Below are 23770 nucleotides of genomic sequence, written 5' to 3'. Positions count from 1 at the left end.
CTTAAATTGAAAAATTCTTGGATTCTAGGGGCGCCTGGGTGGCTTAGTCGGTTGAGCGTCCGACTTTCGCTTGGGTCATGATCTCGTGGTTCGTGGGTTCGAGCCCCGCGTCGGGCTCTGTGCTGACTGCCAGCTCAGAGCCCAGAGCCTATTTCAGAGTCTCTATCTCCCTCTCTCTCTGACCATCCCCTGCTCACGCTGTCTCTCTCTCTCCTAGAAATAAATAAAAATGTTAAAAAAAAAAAAAAGAAAAAAAAAAGAAAAATTCTTGGATTCTAAAACTGTGGGGATCTTTATTTAGACACGGCATTAATGAATAGAACAGTAAAACTGAAAGTAATCACTGAGAAATATTTGCATAAACTGACTGTTGCCATATTTAGAGTATTTCACATAAATACTTTGCACTTTTAAAACAGTTTCATGCTTACTAAGTCTCTAGTTAAAAAAGGTATTTGATTTACAGATCCCTATCTTCATTTTCCAGCTCTCTGCCAATGCAAAGAGCAATGAAGTCCTTGTCAAACCTATCGTCAAGCAACAAAAAGGAACGTTTCCCCCCAAATCCTATGGTGGAAACAGCATACTTTTAAAGGAAAATATTTGCTTAGCTTAAAATTCATACAATAGCTCTAACATTTTTCTACGAGCAATATACGTAACTGGACTCAATCACTTCTCTGTCAAGTTTTAGTTTAACCTAAAGCTTGAGTCCACACTTATTTTCTATTCTGAGGACTCTGCACAGGATGAACTGCTCATCTTCATTAGCTCAGAGCAACCTAACAGTGTAACAATCCTATTGAAACCACATCAGATTGACTGTATTCGACCATACTTTACTTACAAAACAGGAGTTCCATACACTACAACCAGGAGTGTGCTGCTCCAAGTTTAACCTCTGCCCTTGGGTACCAGGAAGAGCCCTGATTTGTAGCATTTGCTCATTTCTAGGGTGTCAATACTTCCATCACAGCCAAGTGAATTCCCAACAAGATGAACGTCGCTGAATATGGTTCTCACAAGGCAGTGGTCGCTGGGTTACACCTAATAGTGGTGAGCACCGCTGGGTTACAACTAACAGTGATCAGGGACATTTCATGTATCGACCTCCAGGGAAAAATCTACTATCCATCACATCCAACACACACTCTCAGGGTGTCCATTAAGATTAGATTTCTGGCTCTTCAAAGATACTCTCCTTGGCTGTTTGCATTTGTGCACCATTGGCACACAGTCGTTTATGAAAAGCTGCATACTCTTATAAACCAGACTTTCTGGCACTACAGAAATATACATTTCAATGAGCTTGCAGATTTCTGTGACAGTTCCAATACCATAAAAGCAACCACAGAGAGGGGGTCACGAGACCCAATGCCTCACAAGTAAAAGGCATTTCCTGGTGAAGGGGCATCTGGGAAAACACATACACAAGGCATTTCCCCTGTAGAAACCCGCCCCTGGCAAGTCCACAGGCCAAGAGAAGATGGATTTTCTTTGATGCCCCAGGTCTAAACCTGGGAGGCAGCCTGGAGGGGCAGAAAGAACATGAGGTGTGGAGCTGAGTAACCGGCCTGCGTTCTGGTCCCAGCTTTGCTACTGCTGGCCATGTGACCTTGGACAGACTCGGCACTTCATGTCTCAAGCCTCAGCTTCCCTTATCTGTACAGCAGGGACAATAATACCTACAATTCCTCAGACACACGGCTGCTATGCTGCTGTGCAGATTAATGAGGGAGTACGTATTGAGCGTAGCGGCCAGCACACAGCAGTAAGTGCTGAAAATGGTTTTTGAGTCTGAGTGTGAACCAGGAGTGCAAGACGAGAGTAGAACTGTGTGAAGAAGTAAGCTGAAAACAACTTTGGGAGGGCAACAGTTTCAAGTCACTAACCAGGAACTAGAAAAGGGAAGTAGGAAGGTGTATGTTTTGACCCTAGTCACAGAGACTGACTTCAAGGGTCCCAGCAGATGTATTTCCTGCCTGAGTCTGACACCAGCTTCAGTACCAACTCACAAGCACAGAGTACCACGCCTGATGTTTTCCTTCTCACTTCCATATGAAAAGTGTCCAAGTTTATGACTTCAGTTATATACTTAGAGCTAGCCTGCAGTCATATTAACTAAGTGTATGAAAGATTACTCATACCAAGAACACGGATTTTTAAGTGGAATCTTCAAGAGTTTCAAGAGCTAGGGGCGCCTGGGTGGCTTAGTCGGTTAAGCGTCCGACTTTCGCTTAGGTCATGTACTCGCGGTTCGTGGGTTCGAGCCCCGCGTCGGGCTCTGTGCTGACTGCCAGCTCAGAGCCTGGAGCCTGTTTCAGTCTACGACTCCCTCTCTCTCTGACCCTCCCCTGCTCACGCTCGCTCTCTCTCTCTCTCTCCTAGAAATAAATAAAACATTTAAAAAAAAAAAAAAAAAAAAAGAGTTTCAAGAGCTAAAAATACAAGGATATATCTGATGTAATTGCAGTTATGTTTCCAACGGCCTTTAGCACATATTCGGTGATATATCACTTCTAAAATATAACTGTCCCCAATGGACTCTCCCTCTCCAAGACCTCATTTCTGTTCATGGTGCCCCCACTCGCCCAGCCTTGTCTCCTCGTCATGTCTGACTTCTCTCATCCACTTTCGTACCCACCCCAAGTCCTAGTGATTGCCCCCTCAAGAGGACTGCAATCCATCCCTCTCCTTATCCACCACCAAAACCCACAGGCCGTCCTCACCTTCTGTTTCAATGATCAGTGTCTCCCTTCAGTTACTTCATGAAAACTGCTCCTGCCTGTGGTGTATGGAGTCACACAGCCCTATGATATGTGCTCACAGAGCTCTGCCCCTTGCTCTTTTCTCCTTTCTTCGCTAGCAAGCATTTAGAGTTCTTCTGGTTTCTTTTTCTTTTAATCTGTGTCTCCCTAAACATTATGCCTATTTTGGGCATTTCTGGATTTTTCAGTTTTAGAAGATGAGGACTGAGTCTTTTGCACCCCCTGGCACAGCCCTGCAAACATACTCTACATGTACATGCTGTCAGCCTCCCCCGCCCCACACTGTTACCCTGTGGTCACGGGTAGATAACATCTAATGTGCACCTTATCATGAGTCTATGCAGATCGTAAACTCTTACTACTTTTCCCTTCCTGAAAACCGTTTGTTTTCCCTGGAGTTACTTTTTTCTTTCATTTTCCCTCCTACTTTTTTGTTGGGGGAGGCATAGTTTTCCATGCACTCATCACTTAGACAATTCCAAACACATCATCAAGAGTCTAAATCTGCCCTCGATACATTCAGATACAGCAAATAGTCAGAAATAGGAAAAATGATATAGAAGTCTCTCCCCAGACTGTTTGTTCCTCCAAATGGAACTGGTTACTGTCCTCGGTACAAAGCTGTCAACTTGGAATATTCCTTCACTTACAGACTCCCTTCGCCTCTCTCCTAGGCAGGATCCCCAATTTCCACTATCTCACATCCTGCTCCTTGGTTTAGTCCTTGGTTTCGGAGCAGCCCCTAGTGGCTTCCTCAGAAACGGCAGAAGGGAGCCACAGAGGCCCTGAAGTAAGAGCATCCCTGGGCATCTGAGGAGCCACCAGGAGGCAAGCGTGCCTGGAAAGGGGTGACTAAAAGGGAGAGTTCCAGGAGATGAGGTGTCCCACACAACAGCACCACACCGTGCAGGGTCTTGTAGGCCATGCAGGGATTTTAGCTTTTACTCTGATGAGAAGCCACCAGAGGGCTCCGAGCAGAGGACTGACATGATGTGACGCATTTTCTCTGGGTCACAATGACCGCTGTACAGAGGACAACGATGACATGGAAGAGTGAGAGGACAGGGTTTCTCCAGTGAAGGGTTCACTGCAAGAACCAGGTGAGATGCGATGGTATCCTGTACTGGGGAGGGGGCAAGGACAGAGGGAAGAAGGGCTCAGATTCCGGGGATGTGTGGAAAGAGGTCTCCAGCACTTACTGACTGAACTGGATGTAGGGGGAGGTAAACAAAGTTGGCTTCAAAGTATTTGGACTCAGCAACTAAAGGGATGGAGCTGCCGTTTAACAAAAGGGTCTGGAAGACTAGGAAAGCAGAAGATTTGGAAGAAAAATTGAAGCATGATTTGGGACATCTTCAGATTGAAGTGCTCTTTAGATAGGAGGTCAGATATCAGGAGGCTGGATATTGAAGTCTGGAGGTCAGAACTGCCTACTGAAAGTGCTACAATGTTGAAAACAGTAATATTTGGAGGACTCAACAAATGAGCCAGAGAAAGCGTGGCTAGTGAGGCAAGACGTGAAAGCCAAGAAGCAAGGGTCCAAAAGGCAAATAAAGAAAGTGCTTCAAAATGGAGTATGTGATCAACCTGTCAAAGCTTCTCATGCCTCCAGCAGGACGGAAACTGAGGACTGACCACTGGATTTGCCATGTGGAGGCCACCTATGACCTTCAGAATGTCATTTTTGTGGACTGTGGGGACAAAAGCCAGACCGGACTGGGTTCAAGAGAGAAATGGGTACAGAATGTTACCCAAGCAGATCCTTGTCCAAAATGTTTTAAACTGAATCACACCATGGAGAAATAATCAGAAAAATCCTAATTATGGGACATTCTAAAAGAAGTCTTGGGCTCTTCTAAAGGGTCAATGTTATACGAAAGTTAAAAAAAGAAAAGGGGCGCTTGGGTGGCTCAGTCGGTTGGGCATCCAACTTCAGCTCAGGTCATCATCTCACGGTTTGTGGGCTCGAGCCCCGTGTCAGGCTCTGTGCTGACAGCTAGCTTGGAGCCTAGAGCCTGCTTCAGATTCTGTATCTCCCTCTCTCTATGACCCTCCCCTGCTCATGCTGTCTCTCTCTCTCTCTCAGAAATAAAAACATTTAAAAAAAAAAAAAAAAAGAAAAGGAAAAAAGGCAGGGACTGTTTCAGATCACAGAAAACTAAACAGTCTTGACGACCGAATGTAATAATGTGTGGTCCTTCATGGGATCCTGGATTCGGGGAAAACTAGTTGTTTGTGGGACAACTTGAGAATTCAAATATAGGCTGTACATTAAATAACACTGTTTTACCGGCACCTTGTTCCTTGTGGTTGACACAGGTTTCGTAGAGGGGGGTCCATGGGTGGGGAAACACGTGTGCGTGTACTTAGGGGTGATGTGATACAATACCTAAACGTTCACGTGTTTCAGCAGCAAATACATGTCGGTAGGTAATGGGAGACATGAAAATTCAGCAAAATGTCAACAACTAACAACTCCAGGTGAAAGACACAATGTGTGATGCTGGGAGCTGCTGAGGTGGATGAAACGGCTTCCATCTGTCCCCGATTTGTGTCCCCCTTGGGAGGCGACGGAGTCAAGTATTCTTGGGCTGAGGCAGCAGCCAGCAGCTCACTCCTGCTGCCTCAGCATCTCTGCCGACCCCCAGCCCTCACTCCGAGCAGGCAATCTTGGAATTAGCGACAGTGAGAGTACAGTCCTAATGCCCAGTATTTACTTGGCTCTTACTGCGTACCCGGCTCTTTGTTAAGTGCTTTCATGTGCATTATTTCATTTAGCCCTCCACCACTTTACGGAAGAAACTGAACGCCACTGAGACGGTTAGTGGGGGAGTCCCAAGCCCTGCTTTTAAACCACCACCATGTTCCCTAAGGCCCTCTGTCAGGGGAGGACAGATTGCTGAGACACTTAAGAAGCATGACTACAGGACTCAGCAAACTGGTATGTTCCTGGGGGACTAGGGGTGGAAGTTTACTCTGAGACGTCAAAAATTTAAATAAGGGGCGCCTGGCTGGCCCAGTCGGAAGATCACGCGACTCTTGATCTCACAGTCGTAGCTTTGAGCCCCACACTGGGTGTAGAGATTACAAAATAAATAAATAAAGATACAAACAAATAAATAAGCAAAGAAACAAACCTAATTTTTTAAAAAATAATCCTGAGGCCTGATCAAGATCTAGCAGTACTGGAACCGCTTTGGCGGCAGGATACATACCAGTAGAAAAGAGCATTCTTCTTACCTTTCATGTAATAACAGCCCAGTGACATAAACTCCTTGAAAAGATTTGACTACATTTGCTATTTCCTTCTTTACTCCAAATGTCCTTTTCCTCAACTTTTTATCGAAATTCTACAGAAGAGTTCAAAGAAGAGTAAAATCAACAGCCATTTACCTCTCACTAGAACTGTCAAATGTTGACATTTTGCCAAATTTGCTTTCTCTGCCTGTCTTTCCCTCTCTTAAATACTTTTTTCCTACTGAAATGTCATACGTAATGAGAAGTGAAAATATCGTATTATGGGCACCATGTCATTTTACTCCCAAATGCTTGGGCATGTACCTGTCAAGAACAAGGGCGCTATACTGCAAAACCTACAATTCTATTACCAAAAACAAAAAGACAAAAAAAGGGGGGGTGTGCCTGGGTGGCTCAGTCGGTCGAGCATCTGACTCTTGGTTCTGGCTCAGGTCAAGGTCTCACAGTTCGTGAGTTCAAGCCCCACATATGGCTCTGTGGTGAAAGTGTGGAGCCTGTTTGGGATTCTCTCTCCCTCTCTCCCCACCCCTCCCTTGCTCGCTCGCTCTCTCACTCTCAAAAATAAATAAATAAACATTAAAAAAAAAAAAAGAAAAAATTTCTATTACTAGTCTCAAGAAATTAGAGCAATAAATAATATTATTTAACACACAGGCTGTGTTCAAATTTCTCCCATGATGTTCCAAAAACAGATGCTCTGAATGAAAAAAATAAATTCTGACCCCAGAATTATAAGGAGCTTGCTTTGTGAGGGAGTCTCAGTTTCTACATTATTTTATTATTTTCACTTTAAAGAAAATATAAAATGCAGCTCGTATCTCATTTTTCTGAATTAGCTCTTGTGGAAAAAAGCTTCCTCTCTAGTGTCTAGAATGCCTTCCATCAGCTACGCTCTTCTTCTCCTAACTGACCCTCCCAATCATCAGCACAGTTATTTTTCTAAAATTCAAATCTGAGGGGCACTTGGGGGCTCAGTCGCTTAAGCGTCAGACTTTGGTTCAGGTCATGATTTCACAGTTTGTGAGTTTGAGCCCCATGTTGGGCTCTGTGCTGACAGCTCAGAGCCTGGAGCCTATTTTGGATTCTGTGTCTCCTTCTCTCTCTGCCCCTTCTCCACTCATGGTCTCTTTCTGTCTCTCTCTTAAAAAAATTAACATTAAAATTCAAATGTGATTTGGTAGTCCCCTCGTTAAGGACTCCCCATCCCTAAAAGTAAGGCCTCACTGCCCTCCACTATCCACTGTCAATTCCCATCTCTTTTCCATCTTCTACTCCAACAATATCTCAGCCATGCCTTTGAGGGAGCTGCTCTCTCTTCCTGAACGAGTCACCCTGTTGAGCACCTACATACTCTGCAAACCCCAGCTCGAGAGTCACCTTCCCTTCTGCTAATGCCCACGGAACATAGTTAATCACACGTGTTGTGAATCTCAGATATGTGTCTAAACTTAGTACATGCTTCTACAATTGTTTATCTGTATAAGTGTCGCTCCTACTCCACAGTGGCTGTCTAAGGACATACTCTGTGAAGTAACCTTTGTTCCCTGTGTCTAGCAGAGTTTTTGGCATCTAGTTGGACCTTACTAAGTGCTTGCTACACTGACTCTTATTCGTACACAGCTGACTCACCAAATAAAGGAAGTCACTGATTATCTGAACTACGGATTGATCATTCACGGCCAGTGTGTGGCCACCAGGAGTAGCACACTAAATTCCCCACCAACTGCTGACGCAGGACTGCCTCCAGGGCTCACCAACGACAGGTGCGGGAGAATCAGTCACACAGAACTGGATCTTAAATGATTATGAACAGCGAGGCCGGAAGTGAAGGGTGTAATGGAGTACCTGGTGAAGGCAGAGGGGAAGTGCTCTTGAATCCACCTGCTCCACTTCACCTTGGATGAGTGAGAACAGATACTGAAGAACGAGCTTTGGGGCTTCTGCTGGATCATTTGCATTTACTTCCACAGACTCTTCGTCACTGACAGCATGTGCGGAGGCACTCAGGGCGCTGTCATGTGTTAAAGGCGTGGTGTCTCCTGAAGACAGTCCTTTTAAGAAGTAAATAAAATGCCTGTTAGGACATGTTTTCATCATGGTGGAGTATCTTAAGATAACTGTCTCTGTTCATGAAACGATGCTCAGCATCCCTCCTCATTAGGGAAATACAAATCAAAACCACACTGAGATACCACCTCACGCCAGTCAGAGTGGCTGAAATGAGACTCTAGATGCTGGCAAGGATGTGGAGAAATGGGCACCCTCCTACACTGTTGGTGGGAATGTAAACTGGAAACCCCCCCTGGAAAACAGTGTGGAGGTTCCTCAGGAAACTAACAACAGAACTCCCCTATGACCCAGCAATAGCACTGCTAGGAATTTACCCAAGGGATACAGAAATGCTGAGGCATAGGAGCACATGTACCCCAATGTTCATAGCAGCACTCTCCACAATAGCTAAAACATGGAAAGAGCCTAAGTGTCCATCAACAGACGAATGGATCAAGAAGATGTGGTTTATCTATACCATGGAATACTACATGGCAATGAGAAACAATGAAATCTGGCCATGTGTAGCAACGTGGATGGACCTTGAGGGTGTTATGCTGAGTGAAATAAGTCAAGCAGAGAAGGACAAATATCATATGTTTGCACGTATAGGAGGATTAGGAGGAACTTAGCTGAGGAACAAGGGGGAGAAGGGGGGAAATGGTGGGGGAAAGGGAGAGAGGCAAACCGTGAGAGACTCTTGAATGCTGACAAAAACTGAGGACTGATGGATGTGGGGGGAGGGGGGATGGGCATGGAGGAGGGCACTTGTGGGGATGAGCACTGGGTGTTATGTGGAAACTAATTTGACAATAAACTATTTAAGAAAAAAAAAGATAACTGTGCCTGTTGACCATAACATTTTCAAATAAAACCAATTATATGCCAAAAAAAAAAAAAAACCCACCTAGAACCACAAGGATTTGTCCTCATTAAACTGTGCTGTCACCTGAATGCTTCTGTTAGTGCACACACACCATCTTCTTTTTTTAATTTTGCAGAATTATGATTAAGAGTATTAATAAAAAGCTCTAGAGGAAAGTACGTGGGTATAAAACCTGACCTAAAACTTGATTCTCCCAAAGGAAAAATGGATTAGCTGTAACTGGAAGTCCTGGCTTGCTCCAAAGAAAACAGAATTAAACAGGAAGGTAAATGAGCTTATCATATGAAATGGCTAAAGAAGTTAAGCCTTCCTCTTTAAACTCTGGTCTGATAACTTTACAACTACTTCTGGGTCCCAGGAGAACAGCAGGAATTCACATGCTAGATCTAATGACCATGGAAAATTCTTTCATAATAAAAACAAGTTAAGTAACATGAATTTCTTAAAAAAAAAAAAAATCAATCCTCCTCAGTAGATCATAACTCCTGCATCACAGGGATTATTTTATGGGCCATGGTTATTGTAACCATCACCAGCAGTATCTTCAGCACTAAAATTCCAAGTGTCGTGATTGCTAAAATTAGTCACCTACGATGATTCTTTATGTTTTAGAAATTCTGTGAAGTTTCTATCACTTGGAATCTGGAAACACAAAACTTTGTGATGGCCTGGCACTCTGAAGGGACAGTATTTGTGAAAACATGGGTGACTCCTCTGCTTTCTAATTTTCTGATGAAATGGTAGTAGTGACAAGGTGGGAAGAGAAGCTTTCCATAGAGAGCTACTGGTTCTTTCCCTTGTCTCTCCCTCTGCCCCCCCAACCCCATCCGCCAACATACATTTAATCTGATATAGACTGGGATAAAGCCAGCCTCCCAAATTCTATACTTCTCTTTATTGAATTTTTCCCACATAGTTATCAAATATTACTCTGTGCTTCCTCCTTGAAAAAATCCTGGAATTAGATCATGGTCATTTTCAGCAAAGGGGAGTTAAAATAAGACCCTTGAAGAATATTACCAAAGACAAGATTCTCAAAAGTAAAGAAAAAGGACAGATTTTAGGATTCTCTTATATAAAGGAGGTCGAAACTGGGTCCCAAATAATGGAAATGGAAACATGTATTGTGATCACCTCAATTAGTTAGAAAGTGTAGATTCATAATGGTCATGGTTCCACTAGATTCGTTTTCTAAGTTATTTTAACAATTAATGTTATGGATACATATAATTTATAAACATTCAATACTTTGGTAAATAAAATTATGTAGCACTAAAAAAATTACAACAGAAAGAGGAATATTAGTCATAAAACAAAACCAACAAAAGTTCCAAAAACATATATATAAGTCTAAAGATTCCAAGAGCAATATTTAGAAAGAATATAGTATGTTAATCACCAATTATAGGGAGGGAGTGGAAAATAAGAACTAGGCTCATTGGGTTAAGATGTCAGAGAAGCTTGAAAGACTTATACCACAAAAGGATTATCTATCAAGGTTGAAGATCGTGAGTTTTAGAGAGAACTTAATTACAAAACTTACCTCTTAAGATAACATTCTTTGCTGGGACAGAGTAGCATAAATCAAAGAGCACTGGAATAGGAGCAAGAGACATCAGTTCTGTCATTATTTTTCCAAGTGATCTTGGATTAGACATTTTATTTTCTATACTGTAGTTTCCTCATCTTTAAAATGAAGGGATTGGCCAGATAAGACTTAAGATTCCTCCTAGATCTGACCATCTCAAACATTCAAAGTCTCCATAGTGATTCTGTTGTTTAAGAAATGTAGCCAGGCTGGCCACCATGACCCCATACTCTGGGCCAGCTCCCAAGGACCCAGGCTCCAGGTTCACCCTAGCTCCAAGCAACCCCTCACGGACCCAGGCTTCAGGCTGAGTCCCATGTACACAGGCTCCCAGTCAGCACCAGAGTCAGGCTGGCTCTTGCAGAGTGGGTTGTCAGGCCCATTCCCATGGTCCATGGCACCTTACCTACCTCCATGGACCCAGGATCCAAGGCCCACCCACATGCACTCAAGCACCAGCCCCCTCCCAGTGGACCCAGGCAGCAGGCCTGTCTACCTGCTGACCCAGGCATCAGACTGGCCCACCTGAGGACTCCAGCACCAAGCCTTCCCATGGATACCACCACATGGCCCACCCAGAGTCTCTGGCCAGGCTGACTACTGAGGGGTTTCCCTGTTGAAGCCATTCTGTAAAGACTGCTTCTTCAGATGTGCAGATACCAACACAAGTCCACAAGGATCACAATAGTCAAGGAAACATGACATCACTAGAGAAAACTAATGAAGATTTAATAAAAGACCCCTAAAAAATAGAGATCTATGAACTGCTTGACAAAGAATTCAGAATAATTCTTAGAGAAATTTAGTGAACTATAAGAAAAAACGGACAAGCAAACAAAATTAGGAAAATAATGTATGAACAAAATGAGTTTAACAAAGAAATAGAAACCACAATAAAAATCACATAGAAATTCTAGAATTGAATACATTGAAATTCAATAAGGAAATCCAACAGCAGACTCAACCATGCAGAAGAAGGAATCAGTGAACTTAAAGATATGCCATTTGAAATTACCTGGTCAGAAGAGTGAAAAGAAAAAAGAATGAAGAAACCTTATGTGAGCTGTGGGAAACAATTAAGAGAAATGATCCATGCGTTACTGAAGTCTCAGAAGAAGAGAGGGAAAAGGGAGCAGAAAGCTAACTTAAAGAAATAGTGACTAAGAACTCTCCAAATATAAAGAAAGATTTGGACATCCAACTTCACGAAGCTTATAGGTTCCCCAAAAGTATCAACTTAAAAAGATCTTCCCTAAGACACGTTACAATAAAATGGTCTACTGTCAGAATGGTTAACATTAACAACTCAGGCAACAACAGATGTTGGCGAGGATGTGGAGAAAGAGGATCTCTTTTGCACTGCTGGTGGGAATGCAAACTGGTGCAGCTGTTCTGTAAAACTTTATGGAGGTTCCTTAAAAAATTAAAAATAGAACTACCCTGTGACCCAGCAATTGCGCTACTAGGTATTTATCCAAGGGATACAGGTGTGCTGTTTCTAAGGGGCTCATGCACCCCAATGTTTATAGCAGCACTATCAACAATAGTCAAAGTATGGAAAGAGCTCAAATGTCCATCGATGGATGAATGGATAAAGAAGATGTGTATATACACATGTACACACACACACACACACACACACAATGGAGTATTACTCGGCAATCAGAAAGAATGAAATCTTGCCATTTGCAACTATGTGGATGGAATTAGAGAGTATTATGCTAAGTGAAAGACAAACATCATATGATTTCACTAATATGAGGACTTTAAGATACAAAACAGACGAACATAAGGGAAAGGAAGGAAAAATAATGTAAAAACAGGGAGGCGGACAAAACATAAGAGACACTTAAATATGGAGAACAAACAGAAGGTTGCTGGAGAGGCTGTGAGAGGGGGGATGGGCTAAATGGGTGAGGGGCATTAAGGAATCTACTACTGAAATCACTGTTGCACTATATGCTAACTTGGATGTAAGAAATAAATTATTAAAATAATAATAATGATAATAAAATGTTCTAAAATCAAAACCAGAATATTTTAAAAACAAGCAAGCAGGGAGCCTGTTTGAGATTCTCTCTCTCTCTCCCTCTCTCTCTGCCTCTCACCTGCTCACTCTCTCTCCAAATAAATAAATAAACATAAAAAAATAAACCCAGTAAGAGAGGGGAACCTGGCTGGTTCAGGTGGTGGAGCATGCAACTCTTGATCTCGGGTTCTGAGTTTGAGCCGCACACTGGGTGTAGAGATTATTTAAAAAACAAACAAACAAACAAACAAACAAACCAACCAACCATGCTCAGGGGAGGTTTCTAGCTCCCAAAGCTCCTGTAATAACATTGACAAACTCTTCAGAAAATACAAAATAGTAATAATAAAGAAAAAATAGCAAGAGAAAATAAATTCCTCACACACCAGGGAAACCCTAGAAGGGGATTCATGGATTTCAGGGACACTGCAGGCCTGGAGAGAACAGGATAATGTGTTCAACATACTGGATGTCAAAATAATTTTGATGTCATTAATTCTTTTTTTTTTTTAATGTTTTATTTATTTCTGAGAGAGACAGCATGAGCAGGGGGGGGGGTGGTCAGAGAGAGAGGGAGACACAGAATCTGAAGCAGGCTCCAGGCTCTGAGCTGTCAGCACAGAGCCTGATGCGGGGCTCGAACCCACGAACCATGAGATCATGACCTGAGCCGAAGTCAGATGCTTAATTGACTGAGCCACCCAGGCGTCCCATTGATGTCATTACTTCTGATGTCATATGAGACTTACATAAGTTTTCTTAAAAAAAAAAGTGTAACAATATATTATCATATTTAATACCAAAATTCCTTCTGATACACACAAGTTTTCTGGTAAGGATATTTATAGTTAAGAAGGAAAGCCAAATCGGGGCGCCTGGGTGGCTTAGTCGGTTAAGCGTCCGACTTTCGCTTAGGTCATGATCTCGCGGTTCGTGGGTTCGAGCCCCGCGTCGGGCTCTGTGCTGACTGCCAGCTCAGAGCCTGGAGCCTGTTTCAGTCTGTGACTCCCTCTCTCTCTGACCCTCCCCTGCTCACGCTCTCTCTCTCTCTCTCTCCTAGAAATAAATAAAAACATTAAAAAAAAAAAAAAAGAAGGAAAGCCAAATAAAAATATACACTGTGCAACATGTAATTTCATCTTTGATACAAAGTATATGTAGATGGTTTCATTTAAATAAAACTTTCTTTCCCCAGATATGGATCCATACATCTCAATAGGAACATAAAATTCTATTTACTTTCATCTATGAAAGTCAAATGAGTTATAGTTAAAACTCCGCATTAAGCAATTTGATGATACTACTTATAAGCATATGCAGATGGTGACAAATTTGAGGGCCCTAACTTGATACCTGTCAATTTCATCAACCTCCAAAATCAACATCACAGTTTATGTGCACCTACTGAGGGTTTTTAAAAAAAATTATTTTAACTACCTTGAGCCAGAAATTAAAGGAATTACCTTGATTGAGAGACTTCATTCAATTTATCATACCACCTGAATTCTATTTTGATAATTTTTTATTTATTTTAATTTTATTATATTTAGCATACAGAGTCATATTAATTTCAGGTGTACAATACAGTGATTCAACAGTTCTATACGTTACTCTGTGAGCATCATGATAAGTGTATTCTAATCTCTATTACGTATTTCATCCATCCCCGCACCCACCTCCCTTTTGGTAATGGGCAATTTGTTCTCTATAGTTAAGAGTGTTTTTTGGTTTGCCTTTTTTCCCTTTGTTCGTTTTGTTTCCAAAATTCCACAAATGCGTGGGATGCCTGGGTGACTCAGTAGGTTAAGTGGCCAACTTCGGCTCAGGTCATGATCTCACAGTTTGTGACTTCAACCCTCCACATCGGGCTTGCTGCTGTCAGCGCAGAGCCTGCTTCGTATTCTCTTTCTCTCTTTGTCCCTTCCCTGCTTGCACTCTGTATCAAAAAATAAACATTAGAAAGTATATTTGAAGGGACACCTGGGTGGTTCAGTCAGTTAAGTGTCTGACTTCAGTTTGGATCTTGTGGTTTGTGGTTCAAGCCCCACGTCGGGCTCTGTGCTGACAGCTAGCTCAGAGCCCGGAGCCTGCTTCAGATTCTGTTTCTCTCTCTCTCTCTCTGCCCAGCCCCTGCTTGCACTCTGTCTCTCAAAAATAAATATTTTAAAAAAAGAAGGTATATTTGAAGAAATAATAACTGAATATGTCTCAAATTTGATGGAAAAGATGAATGTACACATCCAAGAAGTTCAACAAACTCAGCACAAAACATTCAAGGAGCGCCACATTTAGACACATTATAGGCAAATCATCAAGACCTGGAGACAAAAAAAAAAAGAATCCTTCTTTTTTTTAAATTTAAATTTAGGTATACCTGACAGACAATGTTACATTATTTTGAGGGGCACAACTTAGTGATTCAACAACTGTATAGGTTATGCTTGATCACTGCAAGTGTAGCTACTATTTACCCCATTACGTCACTATCACAGTATCACTGACTTTATTCTTTATGCTGTCTTTCATTCCCTGACATATCTACTCTATAACTGGAAGACTGTATCTCCCTCCTCCTTTCACCCATTTTGCCTATTCTCTCACTCCTCATCCCCTCTGGCAACCATCAATTTGTTCTTTATATTGGTAAGTCTGATTGGGCTTTTTGTTTATTCATTTCTTTTAGATTCCACTTATGACTAGAATCATACGGCATTTGCTTTTCTCAGTCTGCCCTGTTTCACTTAGCACAATGCCTTCTAGGCCCTTCCATTGTCTCAAATGGCATGATCTCATCTTTTATGGCTGTATAATATTGTACTGTATGTATATGTACGTGTGTGTGTGGACACACATCACATTTTCCTTATCCATTCATCTACTGATGGACATTGAAGTTGCTTCCATATCTTGGCTATTGTAAATAATGCCACAATAAACATGGGGGGTGCATATGTCTTTTTAAATTAGTGTTTTTGTTTTCTTTGGATAAATACAGGGTAGAATTATTGGATCATACGGTATTTCTATTTTCAACATTTTTGAGGTATCTCCATACTGTTTTCCACAACGGCTGCACCAATTTCCATTGCCACCCACAGTGCGTGAAGGTTCTTTTTCTCCACATCCTCGCCAACCCTTGTTATTTCTTGTCTTTTTGACTGTAGCCATTCTGATAGGAATGAGGTGATATCTCACTGTGGTTTTGATTTTCATTTTCCTGATGATTAGTGAGGTTGAGTCTTTTTTCATCTGTCTGTTGGCCATCTGTACATCTTTTTTGGAAAAATGTCTATTCAGGTCCTCTGCCCATTTTTAATTGGATTATTACTCACATATATGTATTTTTGGTGTTCAGTTGTATAAATTCTTTATATATTTTAGATATTAACCTTTTATCAGATACATCATTTGCAAATATCTTCTCCCATTCAACAAGCTGTCTTTTCTTTCTTTCTTTTTTATTTTTTAAAAATGTTTATTTTATTTTTGAGAGAGAGACAGAGCATGAGCAGAGGAGGGGCAGGGAGAGAGGGAGACACAGAATTCGAAGCAGGCTCCAGGCTCTGAGCTGTCAGCACAGAGCCCAACAATGGGCTTAAACACCTGAACCATGAGATTATGACCGGAGCTGAAGTTGGATGCTTAACCGACTGAGCCACTCAGATGCCCTAACAGGTTGCTTTTTTGTTTTGTTAACAACTTCCTTCATTGTAAAAACAGCTTTTTATTTTGGTGTAGTCCCCCTAGTTTATTTTTGCTTTTGTTTCTCTTGCCTGAGGAGACAGACCTAGAAAAATGTTGCTAAGGCCAATGTCAAAGAGATACTCCCTATGTAAAATTCCTAGGAGTTCTATGGTCTCAGGTCTCACAATTAAGTCTGTATTTAATCCACTTTGAGTTTATTTTTGTTTATGGTGTAAGAAAGTGGACCACTTTTGTTCTTTTACATGTAGCTGTCCAGTTTTCCCACCACCATGTATTAAAAATACTGCCTATCCCCACTGTATATTCTTGCTTCCTTTGTCATAGATTAACTGACCGTATAATCATGGGTTTGTTCCTGGGCTCTCTATTTGAACCACTGATGTGTCTATTTGTGTCACTACCATACTGTCTTGCATACTACAGATTTGTAGTCTATCTTGAAATCTGGTATTGTGATACTTCCACCTTTGTTCTTTCTCAAAATTACTTTGGCCTTTGGGATCTTCTGTGGTTCCATACACATTTTAATATTATTTGTTCTAGTTTTATGAAAAATGCTCTTGGTATTTTGATAGGGATTGAATTGACTATCTTTCCATTTGTGTGTATCATCTTCAATTTATTATTTTTTAATGTTTGTTTGTTTTTGAGAGACAGAGAGAGAGTGGATGCAAGTTAGGGAGGGGCAAAGATAGGTAGAGAGAGAATTCCAAGCAGGCCCCATGCTGTTAGTGAGAAGTCCGACGCGGGGCTTGATCCTATGAACTGGGAGATCATGACCTGAGACAAAGTTGAAAGCTTAACTGATTAAGCCACCCAGGCGCTCCTTTGGTGGAGTGTTTAGGATATTCTGGGTATAAATATGTCATCTGCATATAGAGTTAAAAAAAAATTGTGAAAGCAGAGAGAAGACTCATAAACAAGGAAATCTTCAATAAGCATCACAGCTAATTTATCTTTCCAAACCATGGACGTCAGAAAACAATGAGAAGACATACTCTTTTTTTTTTTTTTTTTTGAGAGATGATATATTCAAAGTACTGAAAGAAAAGAAGAGTCAACCAAAAATTCTATATCTAAGAGAATTATCCCTCCCTCAAAAATGAAGGAGAAATTAAGAAATTCTCAGACGAACAAATATTAAGAGGGGATGGGACTTGAAGAGCCATGCTACAATAAAAGCTAAAAGGAGCACTTCAGGCTGAAATGAAAGACACTAGATGGTGATTCAAATCCACACAAAGAACAAACACTGGTTACAATAATAACACAGGCAAATAGAAAAGTAACTGTGCTTTTAGTTTGTAACTCCTGCTTTTTCCATGATTTAGAAGGCAAATGCATTAAAAAATAATTATAACTATGTTATTTGGCAAACAATACATGAAGCTGCAATCTCTGACAATAATATCAAAAAAGAGGGAGACTGATATATAAGAGCAGAGTACTGAGTACTACTGAAAATAAGTATTGGTATCAGACTAGGCTGTTACAAGCTTAACATGTTGACTGCAATTCTCAAGGAAACCACTAAAGAGCTAAAAATATTCAGAAAAGAAGGGAATCAAAATGGTACACTATAAAAAATTTCTTTATAAGGTAAAAAAGACAGTAATTGAGGAACTGAGGAGCAAGAAACATGTAAGCCAAAACAAATAGCTCAATGCCAGTGGTGTCTGTGTGGCTCTGTTAGTTGAGCCTCGGACTCTTGGTTTTGGCTCAGGTCATGATCTCAAGGTTTCTGAGTTTGAGCCTCACATCAGGCTCCATGCTGACAGTGCAGAATCTGCTTGGGGTTTTCTCTCACTCCCTCTCTCTCTCTGCCCCTCTTGCATGCTCTCTCTCTGAATATATAAATAAACTTAAAAAAAAATAGCTCAATGCCAGAAGTAAGCCCTTCCCTTCCTTATAGGTAATTAGTTTAAATGTAAATGGCTTAAATTCTCCAGTTAAAAGGCAGGTATTAGGAGAATGCATGGCTTTACTGATGAATTCAACCAAATATTTAAAGAAAAATTAACATGAATTATTTTTACACTCTTCCCAAAAACTGAAGAGGAAGAAATACTTTCTTTTTTTTTTTTTTTACAAATAGTTTATTGTCAAATTAGTTTCTACATAACACTCAGTGCTCATCCCCAAAGTGCCCTCCTTCATGCCCATCCCCCCCTCCCCCCCACATCCATCAGTCCTCAGTTTTTGTCAGCATTCAAGAGTCTCTCATGGTTTGCCTCTCTCCCTTTCCCCCACCATTTCCGCCCTTCTTCTCCCCCTTGGTCCTCCGTCAAGTTCCTCCTAATCCTCCTATACGTGCAAACATATGGTATTTGTCCTTCTCTGCCTGACTTAGGAAGAAATACTTTCTAAATCATTCTATGAGGCCAGCATTACCTTGATCCAAAGCCGGACAAAGACACCACAAAACAAGAAAATAATGACCAATATCCCTTATGAATATAGATGCAAAAATGTTCACCAAAATACTAGGAAACCAAATTCAGCAGCATATTAAAATGATAATACACTGTGATCAAGTTGGTTTTATCCCAAGAATTCAAGGGTGGTTCAACATAAAAGCAATCAATATAATATACCATGTTAATAGAATTTAAAAAAAACCCCACCACCTGATCATCTCAGATAATGCATGAATATTTCACAAAATCCAGCACCCTTTTCTGGTAACAACTCTCAATAAATCAGAAGTAAACTTCCTCAGTATAATAAAAGCTATCTATAAAAAACCCACAGCAAACATTGTACTCAGGTGAAAGACTGGGCGCTTTTCCCCTAAAGTCAGAAATAAGACAAGGATGACCAGTTTGCCACTTCTATTCAACAAAATACTGACGTTTTAGCCAGAGTAAATAAGGAACAAAAAGAAATAAAAGGTATCCAAATTGGAAAGGAAGAAGTAAAGCTATCTCTATTTGCAAATGACATGATCTTATATGTAGAACACCCTAAGGAATCCACACATAAAGAATTATTAGACTATGACACCTGGGTGGCTCAGTCGGTTAAGCATCTGACTTCAGCTCAGGTCATGATCTCACAGCTCGTAAGTTTGCGCCCCACGTCGGGCTCTGTGCTGGCAACTCAGAGCCTGGAGCCTGCTTCTGATTTTGCAAAAGGTACTCAGAAAAAAAAAAGGATGTGGGTTGAACTACAGTTACCTGTTCTCAGGGCCGCTGCCACACTCTGAGACCCTGAACTCCCCTGGTGGACTGTGGGAGGCGACCTGCTAGATGGTCCCCAGTGACTTGCCTCTTCTTATATCCCTGCTCTTGGATAATCCCCTCCCTGTGTGGGCTGGACCTAGTAACATGCATCTAACAAATAGAATATGGCAGAAGTGACAGAATATCACCTTTAAAATGACACTATAAGGGCACCTGAGTGATTTAGCTGGTTAGGCGTCTAACTTTTGGTTTTGGCTCAGGTCATGATCTCACGGTTTGTGGGATAGAGTCCTGCATTGGGCTCTGCACTGACAGCGTGGAGCCTGCTTGGGATTCTCTCTCTCCTTCTCTCTCTGCCCCCATCCCCTACAATCTCTCTTTCTCTTGAAATAAATAAATGAACACTTAAAAAAAATGTTTGAAATAAACTGTGGCTTCTGACTGGGATGCTCTCTCTCGGATGGCCACCCCTGACAGCCGCTGTCATGCTGTATGGCACGAGGTACGGCACGGCGAGGTGAGCCACACAGGAGAGACTGGGGCCTGCCAAGACCACCTGAGTGAGCCCAGGAGCATGTTCTCCAGCTCTAGTCCAAGCCCTGACACAACTGCACGCCTGGCCAACAGCGTGACCCAAACCTCATGAGACACTTGGGCCAGTGGCACCAAGCTAAGTCACAACAGATTTCTGACCCAATGAAGCCATTAAATAATAAATGGTTGTGGTTTTCAGCTGCTACATTTTAGGAAAATTTGTCATACGGCAACAGATAACATCCAGACCATGCAAAATTCTTCAGTTTTCTGCTGTTGTCCATCAAATACCCTTCCCGAGGCTCCTAGAAATGGAGCTGTCTGTGGGAAGGAGCCAGCAGACGACACAGCGCACATCTCTATCATCCTAGCTATGAGGTTAGGATCATCCTCAGACTTAGATGACACATTTCTCCAAATCATCATCCCGTCCCTGAGCTGTTCACTACAACTTTCCCCTATTTCAGTAGCAGTGAGAATGCCCAGATCATACTTGAGCTCATGCTCGCCAGCCCCCAAAGTGCCCTCTCTGCCTAACACACTGAACTTCCTTCAGTTCCATAAACCAGCAGAGCTCCTCCCTGCCCTGAGGTGCTGCTCCTGGCCCTGGCGCGGACTTCAAGCCCTATGCACCCTTGGGATAGTTTCATTATTTAACTTAACACCTGCTGCGCCATTAACCTCCATGAGGGGGTCCATGAGGGGTGTGTCAAGGTCTGCCTTGTCATCGCTACATTTCTACTGCCTGGGAAATATTTATACAATAGAATGTCAATAAAAGTTGATGAATCACCATTATTATCGTTATTATTATCATTATTATTATTTTAAATATTTATGTATCTTGAGAGAGTGAGCACCCATGGGCAAGCTGGGGGGGGGGGGCAAGGAGGGAGGGAGAGAGAGGATCTCAAGCAGGCTCTGCTCTGTCAGCACCGAGCTTGACACAGAGTTTGATCCCACAAACTATAAGATCTGAGCCAAAATCAAGAGTTGGACATATAACTGACAGAGCCACCCAGGGGCCCCACCATCGTGATTACTACTAATCCTATCGAGAGAGCCTCACTGTTTAGTAGGACAAGTAAAACTCTGCTGCACGGAAAACACATTGGCTCTTTAGACACCCTGAGTTCACATCCTAATTCTCCCCCCTCCCCACCATCTCCTGCCAAATAAGGCAGTAGATCAAACCTGCACTTCCTCGTTTATAAAAATTAAGGGGTCAAAAAATATATTGAGGGGTCAGCTTCTGGGCTGGTGAACAGGTGGAGATGTGGGAGTGAGGGCGCCGAGAGGACACAGATGTTCCTGCCCTTTCCCCATTCCTTGCCTTCTGCACCCCTGAGTTATATCCTTTTACAATAAACTGGTGATCTAGTAAGTGAAAAATTTTAAAAATAAACGTTAAGGGGTTAGGGTTGGCCGTTTTCAAGATCCTTTCTAGCTTTCCAAAAGCTACATCTTCAGCCAAGATCACAGTCCTGAGACCCAGACCGACTGCCTGTTCAACACGGCCACTTAGGTGTCTAAGGGACCCCAGACTGGCACATGCCTTCTGACCCTTCTCCCCACACTTGCCCCTTGTCTCTCTACGTTCACACCCTCCAAAGCAGCATTACCACGCATCTGGTGCCTAAACCGCACAACTGGGGGAAAATCCTGGACTTTCTCACGCCTATTCTATGACCTCGTCCAGTCATTCCTCGCCCTTGATAACTCCTAGTCCTCTTCCTTCTTTCCAGCCCTGCCTGCAGAGTACACAGAAGCCCCTCAGGCAGCCACACTGCTTCTAACCTGCTCTCCACACCGCAGATGTAGCCGCCTTTCTAAATCCCTGCAGCTCACATCACACCGTTCTTGTTCAAACCTGCCGGCAAGGCCCAAAGAGGTCACTACGAAACAAACACCCTTTATAACCTGGACCTTGTTGATCTTTTGAGCTTCAATCTCTCCACTGTTCTATTCTCCACTATGTGCCCTAGATTCATTCTTCCCTTTATTCTGCTCCAGACAAACTGAATGTTGGCAGGTGCTGAAATGTGGCTTTAGTCTGTGCTGTGCCTGTCACCTTTGACGTCTTTCCTGTCCCTTTATCCCCATCTCTTTTACTTGGCTAGTGCTTATTGGTCCCTGTCTTGGCTTGGACATCCAAGCTTCCTCCTGGAAGCCTCCCAGAGCCGTTCTAGGCCAGCATTTCCACAGCCCTGTGTTTACTAAGTACCAGTCCCAACTCCCACCTTGCTAGATGGAATCTGTTAGGTACTTGGCTCTCATACTCAAGCATACAAAACTCAAAGGCAGGTTCACCAACTGGCTTATAGTGCCTGGCCTACAACACTCAATAAATATCTGCTGACTAAGTAACCCTGTATGGTTATACAAAATAATGTAAAACATTTTTTATAAGAGGAAGAATTCTGCCATATGAAGTCATCATCTAGTCTATCTTAAAATATTTTCATGGTGGACAGAATAATGGCCCCCAAGGATATCCGTGTCCCAGCATAAACATGTTACATTAAGTCACAAAAGGGAATTGGGAAGCAGATGGGATTAGGTTGTTAGTCATTTGGCTTTAGGAAAAGGCAAATTATGCTATTTTATCTGGGTGGGACCAATGTAATCACAATGGTCCTTACGGTGTGGAAGAACTTGGTATGCCATTGTTGGCTTTGAAAAGGTAGGAAAGGCAACCATGTGGTGAGAAATGCAAATCTTTACATTTTTTTTTATAAAAATTTTTTTACATTTACTTATTTTTGAGAGACAGAGTGAGACAGAGCGTGGGTGGGTGAGGCGCAGAGAGAGAAGGAGACACAGAATCCAAAGCAGGTTTCAGGTTCTGAGCAAGTGTTCAGCACAGAGCCTCACGTAGGGCACGAACCCATCCATGAACCGTGAGATCATGACCTGAACCGGAAGTTGGATGCTGAACAAACTGAGTTACCCAGGCGCCCCCTGGGCCTTGACATTTTTAAATTTGAACACACTTAGCTAGGTATGCACAGTCCTGTCCATCAAAGTTCTCATCAATCCCAGGATCCCAATCCCGGCCCAAACTAGAGTATATAACGGACTCCATTCGGCATTCAAGTTTAGAACTAAAAAGACTCTACTATGGTGGAAGCCAGATATGTAAAATGCAGACTGGGCATTTGCACAATCAGTTATTACTTTAGGTATCAGTTAACCTGCCAGCAGGCACGTTGTACCAGACATTAAAGTGGGGTGGCACCGGAAATATGTTTTTAGGAATATAACTTAGAGGAGCAAGGTCGGGACAGGTAAACCTGAAAAGAGAGTATTAACTAGAAAGATCCCAGGAGACAAGAGAGATCTTGACAAAAGAGGTAAGATGTAATTATAGTCCAATTAAACCAACTGCTTACTTTTGTTGAATGTTGCTCCTGGTCCATCACACTTAAAAATCATCCGCTACATACATAAGGACTACAGGAACCAGTTAGAAGCACCATCTTAGGTTGAGTACTTGATAAAGAGCTTAAATACAGGATGTTCATTCTAAGGACTTTCAGAACTGATAGGATTAGCCTTCTTACAGATAAGGAAATGAGTTACTTTCCTAAGATGACTTAGGTAGGAACAGGCAGGGCCAACCTCTTTGTTCTTTTTACTCTGCAAGCCAGACTCTAGTCACAGATGCATTTCCAAGATTTGTTTTCCTCTAGCTTTCAAAGCCTCTTGGTCACCTCCCAGCTGGAGGCCGCCAGCAGAACAAGTCAGGGCACTGAACAGCCAGTGGCATGT

The 23770-nt window shown here is 42.2% G+C and overlaps 1 protein-coding gene across 4 annotated transcripts in view; it reads right to left on the bottom strand.

The window, feature by feature from the left end:
• CNST (consortin, connexin sorting protein) overlaps positions 1 to 23770 on the bottom strand; it is a 112587-nt gene that overhangs the window by 36702 nt on the left and 52115 nt on the right. For 3 of the 4 annotated variants that reach the window (XM_039237475.1, XM_039237478.1, XM_039237476.1), the window contains exons 3-4: positions 10505 to 10555; positions 7872 to 8077 (exon numbers count right to left, since the gene is read on the bottom strand). In XM_039237475.1, coding sequence (XP_039093406.1) covers positions 7872 to 8077; positions 10505 to 10555 — 257 coding nt within the window. The remainder of the gene's footprint in view (positions 1 to 7871; positions 8078 to 10504; positions 10556 to 23770) is intronic. The other variant, XM_039237477.1, reaches the window with a different exon arrangement.

The sequence above is a fragment of the Hyaena hyaena genome, unplaced genomic scaffold, assembly GCF_003009895.1.
Source record: "Hyaena hyaena isolate Hyena2069 unplaced genomic scaffold, ASM300989v1 scaffold_127, whole genome shotgun sequence".
Classification (NCBI taxonomy): domain Eukaryota; kingdom Metazoa; phylum Chordata; class Mammalia; order Carnivora; family Hyaenidae; genus Hyaena; species Hyaena hyaena.
The sequence above is the reverse complement of the archived record's forward strand: the minus strand, read 5'-3'. Positions and strand labels throughout refer to the sequence as shown.